At 40.6% G+C, this 12,938-nt stretch overlaps 1 protein-coding gene across 4 annotated transcripts in view; it reads right to left on the bottom strand.

Moving 5' to 3' along the window:
* Window positions 1-421: 421 nt before the first annotated feature.
* The window catches only part of Tor1aip1 (torsin 1A interacting protein 1), a 33,371-nt gene continuing 20,854 nt past the window's right edge, over window positions 422-12,938 (bottom strand). For 2 of the 4 annotated variants that reach the window (XM_057770907.1, XM_057770904.1), the window contains 2 exons: window positions 8,008-8,064; window positions 422-5,211 (listed from right to left, as the gene is read on the bottom strand). In XM_057770907.1, the coding sequence (XP_057626890.1) occupies window positions 4,424-5,211; window positions 8,008-8,064 (845 nt within the window). In that variant the 3' untranslated portion in view covers window positions 422-4,423. The remainder of the gene's footprint in view (window positions 5,212-8,007; window positions 8,065-12,938) is intronic. The other 2 variants (XM_057770905.1, XM_057770906.1) reach the window with 2 other exon arrangements.

Genomic DNA, 12,938 nt, shown 5'->3' with positions numbered 1-12,938 from the left:
GAGCCACCATGTGGTTGCTGGGAATTGAACTCAGGACCTCTGGAAGAACAGCTCTTAACCTCTGAGCCATCTCTCCAGCCCAATTTTTAATAATTTTTAATTCACTATATTGCCCAGGCTAGCCCTGAACTCTTGAGTTCAAGCAATCCTCCCTCAGCCACTTGAGTGGCTACAATTATAAATATGTACCATTGTAGGGCACAATTACCACCATTAACTTATTAACAATTCATGCTCCCTGCAGATGGCAGTGAGAGTCCACACTCACATGAGCGCTGCGGGATAAATGAGAACACATCCCACCACTGGCTTTTCAGGGTTGTAAAGGTCTCTCAAGCTTTGAAGTTATACACATGTACAGATAATCATAAAGGTCTTACATACACACACACACACACACACACACACACACACACACAACAGTAACAGGAGAGTAGGGAAGATTTCACTTAAGACTTACAACTGAGGTCTTAGAAGCAAAACTCAGCCAAACAATATGACTGCCAAAAAGGAGTCAGGAAGAGGATGTCTAAGAGTCTAAGAACATGCAGGATATGAGGCCAAATGTCCTGATCGCGGTGTGCAGTCCAAGTTTTCTCTACTTAGCTGAGACGATACTTCCCTTCAAGACAAGAGCATCCTTAGCCACACAGGGCTCTGGGTGGTCAGTCAGTAACATCTTCCTCAGGAAGAGGCGACATGGACTCATTCATAAGTTGCTTTGTGACCATGTTAAGGACAATTCAGCAGAATAACTTTATCATCTTCATCACCTTCATGAGAACTCCAGGTATACACAGCCAACATAAAGGGCACTTAGGATCACATGGGCTGGGCGGTGGTGGCGCTCGCCTTTAATCTCAGCACTTGGGAGGCAGAGGCAGGCGGATCTCTGAGTTTGAGGCCAGCCTGGTCTATAGAGCTAGTTCCAGGACAACTTGGGCTGTTAAGCAGAGAAACCCTGTCTCGAAAAGCTAACGAAAACAAAACAAAAAAAATCACATGGGACTAGGTTTCCCATTTTCAGCTTAGGCATTAATTGACATAAAATATACAAACTTTCATCTCTGTTAACTGTCACTGAATGAAAATCAGTTTACTTTGAGAATTAGAAAATGTAAAGAAAGTAACTGAAAGAAAGGAAGCAAATTTAGTTTTTAGAAAATGTAAAATTGATAATGTACTGTGAAATAAAGTCACAGTGCTCACTTTCTGGAGACCTGAATTTCCTCTATCCTGCTAATGCTTATTTCTCTTGAAAGGATCATAGACACAACTGGAGGAGAGCGGAGTTAGAGCCATGTCTAAGCAACATGCAGATCTGTTTTCCTTGGCTGTGCAGGGGCAGCGGACCCACAGCCTCACGTGCTAGACAAGTGTTCTACCACCCCAGCCCTGGTTTTCTTAGGACACAGTGATGCTATTTAGCCCAGGCTGAGCTCCAATGCCAGGCAGTCACGTTCTCTTTACTTATTTACATAACAGGTGCTGACGACTGACCCAGGGCCTTGTGCATGCTAGGTAAGGTGTGATGCCCCCGTCCTTTTAACAGGTATAATAAGGGTTAGTGAAATGGCTCAGCCAGTAAAGGAAGTTGCCACTAAGCCTCAACCCGAGTTAGAGCCCCAGAACCCACATGGTAAAAGAAATGACCCCCACAATGTATACTCAGTGCATGACTACTGCAGCATGTGTATGCTCACATAAAGTAAATAAAATGTAAAAATAATTGGAGATATTCTTGAGTACACATTCTCAGTGACTATGAAAATTGGTTTATGGGGGTATGTGTATGTCAGAATATCTATAAAGTACCATAATATGTATATGTAGATATACAGTGAATATGAGATACAGAACAAGGGGTGACAGGAAATCTAAAAAGGTTCTTCAGGGAGGGAATTAATACATAAGAACCTGTTACAGAGACTCTTGGGAGATCTAGATACTAAAGCAAATCTACTTGAATGCTAAGTCAAACTACATGGATAAAAACATCATTGTCACTATGTTTCTAAGCAATGTACTTGTTTGACATGAGCTTCTCTTAGTAAAGGTCATTAAAATTTGCAAAGAAAAGTTGAATTAAAAAAAATACGCTTGTAAATCATTTAAGTTTATAATACACAGACTACAAACTCAAAAAGTAAATTTATTTAAATTACTAAAATAGTTTTTAAAGTTATTTACACATTAGCTGCTATAATTTTTTCCTGACAGATATAAGCAACATATCACTTCAAAATTATTTAAGTCAGTGGAACATTCAATAAAACACTTCTTTTTCCATATGATATGTATGTAAAAAATAAAGACTTTTCCAAACTTTTTAATAATTCTTTATAAAATAAACCTGATTGCCTGCCTTCTGACAGGAACGGATTATGATAAAGGTACAGATACAGGTAGTCCCCCTGAAAAAAGGTTGGCTAGTACTAAAAAGTAGAATTTTCGTTTAGATGCCCATGGGCAAAAGAACTCAGATCTAGAATTATAAGAGTTGAAGACAAAAAAGCAGTTGACAGAAGAGAAAGCCAAGTTTTAAGTGCAAAAAACCCTAAGATACTATAGCAGTGGGAACATATGTCCCACATGCTTCACGTGTGCAGTGGAAACATGTCTCACAGGCTCAACGTGTGCAGAAGAAACATATGTCCTGCAGGCTTCACGTGTGGTCAAAAAACCCTAAAATACTATAGCAGTGGAGACATGTCCCGCAGGCTTCACGTGTGGTCAGGTTCACTCCTTTGACTTGAGGCACTCAACAAAACCGATCATGTGCACATATCTTTGTATTTGTTACGGAGTTAAAAAAGTACACACGTACAAGCACAGAATGGTGTCCTCTTCAACAGCCCAGGAGAGAACTGTTTACCAATTTTTGAAGTTGTCTTTGTGTGTGAGGGGGGAGGCTAAGACAGTATTTCAATCTGCAGCCTGTGCAGGCTGGTTTGAAACTCACTATACAGTTAGTGATGGCCATGAATTCACAGCACCCCTCCTGCTTCAGATTCCCAAGTGCCGGAATTACAGACAGGAGCCACCTGACTTTGAAATGCATTTCTACTGCCGAGGAATGATGTAGTTCAGTGGCAGAGTACTTGACCAGCACGGGTGGGTCTTAGGTTCAATCCCTGGTATTGGAAAAAGCAAAAAATTAGAGTCCAAACCACCAAGTTGAGGATGTACTGGAAATTGTATTTCTTTAAGATAGAAACTGTCAGGTTAAACCAGAGACCTACCTTTAAAAATGGCACACGTCAAATATGGATATAAACATGACAGACAAGCTGTGGGAATACCCTTTTACTGGGAAGTGGGACTGGGATGGGGTCTGATACATACATTCCATATTGGCTTTGGATTCAAGATGCTACCACCTCATTTTGTTGAGCACTGAGATTACAGGCGTGTGGAATGCTGGTTACTGAACTCAGGGTAACGAAGAAGCTGGGCAAACGCTCTACCACTGAGCTTAGCCTCACACCAAGAACTTTCTCTAGGTGGGGAAAAAGACAGAAGCATGAAGGGCAAACTGTAGCAGCTCACCAAGGTAACAGCCTAGGCACGTCTAAGTAGCCCACTGCCCAGAGGCTTTCGGCTTTCCTTTTAAAGTAACATTTCATTTTCAAACCTCCCCCCCCTTTTATTTAAAAACAAAACAAAACAAAAAACAAAGAAAAAACAACCCAGTGTCTCATGTAGCCCAGGGTGGCAGAAAACTTATTCTGTGGATGAGGCTGGCCTTGAACTTCTCTGACCCTCCTGACTCTGCCCTGGGAAAGTGCTGAGATTACAGGCATGGCTCACCACTGCCCAGCTTGCAGCTATTTTTCCCCCTTCCTTTTCCTTCTCCATTCAACAATTTCTCTTACCTTTCCACCTCCCAAGCCCTCTTCATCCCCTCGCTAAAGCCAGCAAGGGGGGGGGGCCGCTAAACTGCACACCCAGATGACTTTTGTCTTTTATAGGTAAAAGCTAAGGATCACACACTTAAAAATGGTATAAATAGAAAAGTAATGGGGGAAACCCACAGCTACAATTAGAAAGCTGTCAGACTAAAAGGGCCACAAACAAACAAAAAATCCAAAATTAAAAAGAATGCTGATTCTTTGAGAAAGGCACCTAGTCCTTCTCACAGGTCACAGCACAGCAAGAATGATTTGGGCACAACCAAAGTAGGTCCATGGGGAATTGCATCGACTTTAGCCCATGCTAAATACCCTTAACATAGTTCTCAGAGAAATGATTCTCTCAAATCACAGATAATAAGGCTACACAAACGATTTAGGTATTCCACTTTTATGTATGAACTTAATTTCCTTTAAAAAGAAACCAGTTTTCAAAAACTGCTCCAGACTCCATCTCTAGTTAGAAAGTCTGAAAACTGCCCAGACCTCGAGACGTGATTTCAGCTTCCCCCTCATAGGCAGCTGCCCCCTTTCAGTGCATTTTCGGGCTGCACGGGCAGCACCAGGTGAGAAATGCGGCTCCAGAGCCCATTCAGCTTGTCTGGGTCCATGTGGTTGTAGGAGCTGGCCGTGTCAGAGCTGGTAAACTTGACTTTGAGGAAATCCCTCACTTTCTCTTCAATTTCCTTCAGGCCTAGACTGGCTTCCAGGGTCTCCTCCTCCAACAGCACAGTCAGCACTAGGGCTACATCTTTGAAGGCTGCGTTCTCATGGTCGCAATATTTATAGAAGATCAAGGTTGAACCTGCAGGCAGGGACTCGAAGCGGTGTACCACAGCTGCATTCTGGCCATTTCTAAACCCATCGCTCAGTTCTTGATCTACTTGCTGTTTGACCTCATCACTGTCTTGAGCAGCTTTCCCTGCCCCATCAATCCGGATGGCACGGACACTACGGAAGGAAGAATAGGCATCGGCAATTTGTTCACTCAGACACTTGAGCACTTCTTCAGCATCTTGGGCTGCAGTGAGCAAAAGGATGGCAGGCTGGAGCCGAGGGAGGGAGCTATTCAGATGTCTTTCTAGGAATGTTGTGCCTCTTTTCCACAGCTTCTCGTCTTGACTCTGGTACTTAGACCGAAGTTGTTTCATCTGGTTCTGGAATTCCTGAACGGCAGTGGTTTCTACTGCAGGAGTATAACGGAGCCAAAGCACTCCAGAAACAAGGGCAACGAGCAGAGCGAGCAGCCACAGCTTTATGTTGACAGAAGATTCATTTTGTGGTTGTTCAGCAGCTTCTGCTGGGGGGGAGGTGGGCGACACATATTACATTTTCTTAGATTCTAGGGTGAGTGATTTCTTTTCATTCTGTGTATGTGCATATGGGGACAGGCGCTCACTCTGCCGAGGTTAAATGCAATGGGTCTCCTGGAGTTAGAGTTACAGGTGACTGAATGTCTGGGAGGTGCTGGGAATTAAACCTGGTCCTCTGCATGAGCAGTACATAATCTTTTTTTTTTTTTTTTTTTTTTTTGGTTTTTCTGTGGTTTTGGAGCCTGTCCTGGAACTAGCGCTTGTAGACCAGGCTGGTCTCGAACTCACAGAGATCCGCCTGCCTCTGCCTCCCGAGTGCTGGGATTAAAGGCGTGCGCCACCACCGCCCGGCTAGCAGTACATAATCTTAACTGCTCAACTCTATCTCTAGCCCCATGCATGACTCTGTCTAGAACTCGGTATGCAGACCAGGCTAACCTGAAACTCCCTGTCTCTGCCACTTGAGTGTTGGGATTAAAAGTGTGTGCCACCATATCTGACTAAGGGAAAGTACTTTAAAGAAAAGAGCTGATAATTTTTTTTCTTAAATAAATATATCCTCTTTAGGAAAAGCTCATAAAAGCTAAGTTTAGATAAATATAAATGTTAGAAAGACAACTGTTTCTAAAGAAAAATAATTTAAATATAAATATATCTTAATAATTTTTTCATATTTAAAAATTTCATAATTCATGATAATTTCAGAAGTAAAACTTTATAAAACAAGAGTTATGAACAGGCCGGGCGATGGTGGCGCACGCCTTTAATCCCAGCACTTGGGAGGCAGAGGCAGGCGGATCTCTGTGAGTTCGAGACCAGCCTGGTCTACAGAGCTAGTTCCAGGATAGGCTCCAAACCACAGAGAAACCCTGTCTCGAAAAACCAAAAAAAAAAAAAAAAAAAAAAAAAAAGAGTTATGAACATTTTCTAACAGTTGTGAAGTAAATAGTAGATGCTTTACAAAACTGTTTAATTTAGAAACTCAGTAGTTAACATGGCTGGCTATCTAGGGTAGAATATTTCTGAAGTATATAAAGAAAAAGTTCAACATAAACGAATGCATTTCATATGCTACAACAGCTCCTTGTCCATGTAAATTAACGGTGCTGATACATCTTTGTGGCATGCAAGCTGACAGTGCTGAACTCTGGCACTGAACTTGTCATTATCATTGGAAATAATTATGGTATCATTTTGTTTACATAATGCTTTTCAATTTGATGAACGTTTTCCATAGATCATTTCATTTACCAATTAATAATATACTTATAGTACCATTTCTGAATCTTTTATTTATGGATGACTTTAGCCTAACAGAGGTACTAGGGATCTTTTAGAGCAGCAATCTCAGTGTGGCCTGAAGCTACCTAAACAGTATTTGTTGGTGTTGACCTGAAAATTAACAGTAAGATATTTCTGTTTTTTCTACTGTGTTGACACTTGCACTGGAATGACTGGGGACCAGCACTCAAAGCTGTATTAGTACATCCATTGTAGTTTTATTGCCAGCATACAAGGCTAAAAATAATCGGGGAATGCAGGCGCTGTGATGCCTTTAATCCCAGCACTCAGGAGGCAGGTGGATTTCTGTGAGTTCAAGGCCAGCATGGTTTATATATAGTGAGTTCCAGGCAATCCAGGGCTATGCAGAGGGACTCTGTTTAAAACTAAAACAAAAAAACTCAAAAGCAACAACAAAAAAATTAGGGCTGGTGAGATGGCTCAGTAGGTAAAGGTGCCTATCATTAAGTCTGATGACCTGAGTTTGAGCCCCACCACCCACATATTAGAAGTGTCCTGACACTTCTAATATACACATATAATAAATAAATATAATCATTTTTTAAAGGGAAAGAGGAAGAACCAGCTTCATTTAAGACTGTCCTTCATGCCGGGCAGTGGTGGCGCACGCCTTTAATCCCAGCACTCGGGAGGCAGAGGCAGGCGGATCTCTGTGAGTTCGAGACCATCCTGGTCTACAAGAGCTAGTTCCAGGACAGGCTCCAAAACCACAAAGAAACCTTGTCTCGAAAAACCAAAAAAAAAAAAAAAAAAAAGACTGTCCTTCATGAAGTAGCTAATAATTTTGTTCTACCTCAGTCCTTGTGGGCTGGGGCAGGGTGTAGCTTGGCATAAACGGCATGTGTGAGGGTCTTGGCAGGATTCCCAGCACCATAAAAAATAAAACTCAAGACTTTCAGCCCTCTGAGTACACAGTCTGTGTCTGTGTAAAGACACACACACACGTCAGCAGTTCAGCACAGACACGGTTATCCAAAGGAAAAGGGCTTTGCAACTGACCTGTAAGTTGAATTAACCACTTAAAGTGAATGCCATTTTTACTTGAAAAAAAAAAAAAAGCCAGTCTATGGCTAGTCATGCTCCTGCATTTCCCAGCTACTTGAAGAATGGAGCAAAGTACATCAGTGACTTTCAGGAAAGCGATTGACAGTGTTTGCTGACAGTCTAATGCTCAAAATTTCAAGTGAAAATTACAATTTTGGATATGTTATAATGTTGCCATTATAAAATTGTTTAGCCACTGAACAATCTCTCCAGTCCTACTTATCAACTTTGATTTTTGATATTATGAACAATATAGTTAAGAGGAAACTAGACATTTCATATGGTTTGCCTACACAGAATTTCACTGTTGGTAAAACATACTTTTTCCACTGAAGTGTTTATGGTGCCTTAAATACCACTAAATCACATGGCTGTCAAAGAATGTTTTAAACAAATACGGGCCACCAACTTTGGACTCAATGAACAGATAAACTTACGTTGGCTGGAGGTTGATGGAGATTGGTTTCCAAGCTCTGATTCCTGAATGTTATTATCTAAAAAAATAAAAAATAATTTCAAAAAGACCATCAATTTTGTTTGCTCACTTACTTCCATTAGAGAAAAGAAAATGCAAATTCTACCAAAAGAAGGCAGCGTTGAGGCAGAATATCCGAACGCCTGCTGCACTGAAGGTCCTTCACAGTTCATCACAGCCAACACTGACCTAGCACAGAGTGGACGTTAAAACACTAGAGTTGAGAGAAAGCCTTGCAGCTCATTTAATAGGAATGGCACATTCTGGGACAAAGGAAATAAGACAAAAAGATAAGGATACCACAAAAAAGCACGAAATCATCTGGAAAACGACCATTTACAAAACTGCTGCCTGGCGAAGACGCTGTAAAGAGGAAGGAAATGTAGATCATGGATTACCTAAATTACTTGGAATAAGGTATTTCCATACAAAACTCAATCTTAAATTCTCATTATTTTCTATTTTAGAATAACTGAAGTATATCCTTTCGGGATTCTAACCATTTAAGTTTTTAATAATGTTTTGCAAATCTTGGCTGGATGGGTGGTGGAGCACACCCTTAATCCCAGCACTTGGGAGGCGGAGGCAGGGGGATCTTAGTGAATTTGAGGCCGGCCTGGTCTACAAAGAGAGTTCCAGGAAAGCCAGACTGTTACACAGAGAAACCCTGTCTCAGGGAAAAAACAACCAACCAACCAACCAACCAACCAACCAACCAACCAACCAACCAAATAAAAACAAAACCAGAGACAAAAGCATAAAACAAAACAACAAAAATAAGAAAAATCTTATTAAACAAAATAAACTTGTTTCAGGAGACAAAGTTCAGCAACTTTACTGGTATGGCCTCTGTCTGCCATTATAGCCATCTACCACTTGCCTGCAGAAACTTGCATGGACAACTTTTGAACAGATAAATGATCTTCCTTGCGTTTATTAACAACTTTTGCTTAAGAAATACTGGATTAGACAATGAAATAAAGTTAGGACTGCTAAGACACAGACAGTGCCTTGAATCATATGACCAAAAACCAGAAACAAAACTGAAACATTCAACAATCAAGTAAGACAAAATGACATCATGCTAACTCTAAAAGCCACACTGTTTTCACTGATTCTACTGAAGAAACTTTATTAGAAACTTCTAAATTGCCCATGAAGTTACAATTGCATTATTAAAAACCAAGCAATAAAAAAAAATCCCCAAACACATCAGATGTTCATCTTAAATACCTCATTATATGGCTGCAAAGATCAAATGGGATCCATGAGAGTGGTCTAATAGCCTCCCTCATGATGGATACAACAAATAACTAAGTATTAGTATATGTCATATACACTATGTATGTAACACACAGGTCACAAACATACTTTTAAGCCTGCTATGTATAAACTGCTGAGGTAGGACATGGCCTAAAAGTTCAGTCTATCTTCCTTACTAGAGGCAGTAATCACTAGAGTCTAGAAAATCCCTAGAGGCAATAAAAGCATACAGAGACTTTCAAGCCTGAAGATTACAGCAGCAGTCATTCACTCCATAAAGAGGGCATGAATCCACCACAATTATAGATTTGTCCATAATACAAATAAATAAGTTATGTGATAAGAGTTAAACATCATGTTTAATGTGGAGACTCATCACAGTCCTGAGCTAAAGCACAACTGTCTCTAGAGGAAAGAGAGCTGAAGTGCAGGAAGTGGGAACCAGACCCAAGGAGCCCTAACGCTAAGCTCTATGTCTGCACTCCCACTTATGAGAGGCCCCTAAGTATGTTTCAAAGATCTGATTCTCTAGACGTATTTTAAACTATTTTATCACAAGGTAAGCAGAAGGAAGTACAGAGAGCGACTCTATCTTAGCCAGAAGGTTAGGATGCCGACTGAAACCTGAACTGGGACCTTTTACACCTAGGGAACTGGTGCTAAGATGAGATGACAAAAAGAAATCAAGGTTCCAGGTTCTGAAACACTCATATTTAAAAATACTCCCACTACAGCAGGAGAAATACACACCTGAATGACATGTAGAATGCCAAGAGAAATATGGAAGTGAGAGAGAGAGAACCAGCCAAGCATGATGGTGCACACCCATGACCCCAGCACTCATGAGGTGGCGAGAGGAAAAGAAGGCTAGTGATAGTTATGTGACACCCTGTCTAAAAACCAAAACAGAAGCACAAAAAACAAAACCATGCAGGAAAAAAGTTTAAACAGTTATCTTGGCCTGAAGAGTAACCTATGTAAAGGCTGTTACAAAATCACCGTAGGTTCTTTTCACTGTTAGAAATATTTTTTTCTTCTTCATTGTTTTATCCTAAACAAAACTATGTTAGAGGACTAATAATCTTCCTTTGCCCATTGGTCTAGGTATGCAGACCAGGCTGTCATCAGCAGCCACCTTCAGCACCCTGATTAAAGGTGTGTACCACTATGTTCAGCTTGATGCATGTGTATTTCTTGTATGCATTTTCCTACAAAACTCTCCAAGTTCAATACAATACCCAGATATGGTAGTTATAAATACTTAAATCATAGCAAATATACTAATTTACAATGAAGTAGGGATGCAAACATAAAATTCTAAAAATAAACTACAAATTTGATGAAAAAAATGCTAAGTCAGTCAGTCATGGTGACTTTTTACTCCAGTACTTGGGAGGCAAAAGCATGTGGATCTCTGAGTTGCAGGCCAACCTGCTCTACATATCCAGTTTCAGGCCACACAGGGCTATACACAAAAAACAAAAAAGCAGCAGCAACACTACTATATCTGTTTCAAATAGTTGTTCAACATAACTTTTTCCTTTTGCAATGAGCAATGCCATAGAAAAATAAAGCTTAAAAGGGATTACAGAGGTAACACTGGGGTTAAGATTGCATGTACTGTTCTTCCAGAGGACTAGAGTTAAAATCCCACATCAGGTGGCTGGCTCATAACCACCTAAAACTCCAGCTCCAAGGGATCTGTGGCCTTCTTCTAACCTCTGGAGGTAATGTACCCAAGTGTACAAACAAAGAAGCTGCAGGGCAGAAAAAAGTCAGGCAAGGAATCTAAACAGAGAAATAGAGAGAGAGTAGGTGGAGTCAAGTAGAGACCCTGTAGCTGCTGAAGGAGGAAGATGCCAGACACTTACTGGTAGGCCAATCTTGTGGTGATACATAGATGAATAGAAATGGGTTGATTTAAGATATAAAAATTAGCTAGAAATATGTATGAACCACTGGTCAAATACTGTTGGAATTAATATAGTTTCTGTGTGATTATCCGGGTCTGGGTGGCCAGGAAATGAACTAGCAGCCTCCACTTACACTCCAGTGTAACCCAAGCTCTCTTCTGGCTCATACGGATAAGTAGGCATATACATACACACAAAATAATTAAAACCAATTTTTAAAATGTTTCCTGGCACCAATGTGCACAGATTTCTTTTCTTTGCTATTTATTTCCTAGAATACTATACTAAGAAATAATACAAGAAACTGAATTACTTTTGGAATACAGAAGAAATATTACTGCATTTTTACTTTCAAGAGTTGTTTCTTAGGATTTACATTTTCGATCGGGTGTGGTGACATATTCCTTTAATCCTAGGAGGCGGAGGCAGAGGCAGGTGGATCTCTCTGCGTTCAAGGTCAGCCTAGTCTACAGAGTGAGTTCCAGGACTACACAGAGAGATGCTGTCTCTCAAATTAGAAAGAAATCTAAATTTTCATTTTTTATTCTGGTTACACATAATTCTAATAAGATGAATAATTAGTATTTGGTTTCCCAAGTATACAGTATAAAGGCAATAAAGGACAAATTATAAGAGGAAATGTCTTCTATTATCAGATACATGCAATATTAAAAACTAACAGTCAAAAATAAGGCAAGAGAAAAGGGCATTTCATTTTTAGGCAGCTAAATAATTCACTTTAAGTGTGGAATACAGCTTACTAGTGAGAGAAAGTGAATTGGAACCATTAGAGATTATCTTGACCAGTTAGTGCCAGCCATTCTATGAGCAAATGGTAAATAGTAGGGATCTTTATATAATTGAAACAAACAGGACAAGAGGGGCTGTGGTTAGATGGGAAAAGGGGGACAGAATCCTGGTATGATGGCATTTCCTATAATCCTAATACTTGAGTAGCTGAGGTGGAGGTCCAGGTAATTTGGGCCGTATAGTGAAACGCCGTCTCAACCCACCAAAAACAGACGGTGTGGCATGGGAAGGCAGAGGAGATAAGCATCACTCAAGGCAGAAAACAGAACAGACATTTTTATACAGCCACTACAGGCATAGTCAGTACATTTTTTTGTTTTGTTTTTGGCCATAGGGTTTTGCTCTAAAGCCCAGACTGACCATGACATCTTTGTCTTCCGCCCCAGCCTCCCAAATGCTGGGATGACAAGGTTGGTTACACCTGGCTCCATTTACTTTGTTATTATTCGTACTAGTGACTTAGCCCAGCGCTTTACGCATGCTAGCCAGGACTCACCACTGAGCTGCATCTCCAGCACTAATGGGGTCGGACTTCCACAGAAACAATGGCAGACTGAGCTCAAGTATGGTTATCTCATCACATCAATTTACAGCTATGCCTTATATCAGTGACATTTATTCTGCCCTAAACATGAAAATACTGTGAAGTTCAGCCTTTATGAACATGAAATAATGAGCAGAGAAGGTTTCAGTAGTGTTTATCTACATGGAATCCACTAAAACACACACCCTTTAGTATTAGAAGAGCATAACTTCATTTCATGTACAAACTGCTACTGCTGGAGCCGGGAGCTTGTGAGGCCTGACAGTACCACCCATTAGTTTACTGAAGCCACTTTCTATCCTGCACTGGCACTGCAGAAGGCAAGGAGTCATAGCATAGCTGACCTTTATTCCTTGTCTTAAG

Source organism: Chionomys nivalis, chromosome 5 (genome assembly GCF_950005125.1).
Source record: "Chionomys nivalis chromosome 5, mChiNiv1.1, whole genome shotgun sequence".
In the NCBI taxonomy this organism is placed as follows: domain Eukaryota; kingdom Metazoa; phylum Chordata; class Mammalia; order Rodentia; family Cricetidae; genus Chionomys; species Chionomys nivalis.
The sequence above is the reverse complement of the archived record's forward strand: the minus strand, read 5'-3'. Positions and strand labels throughout refer to the sequence as shown.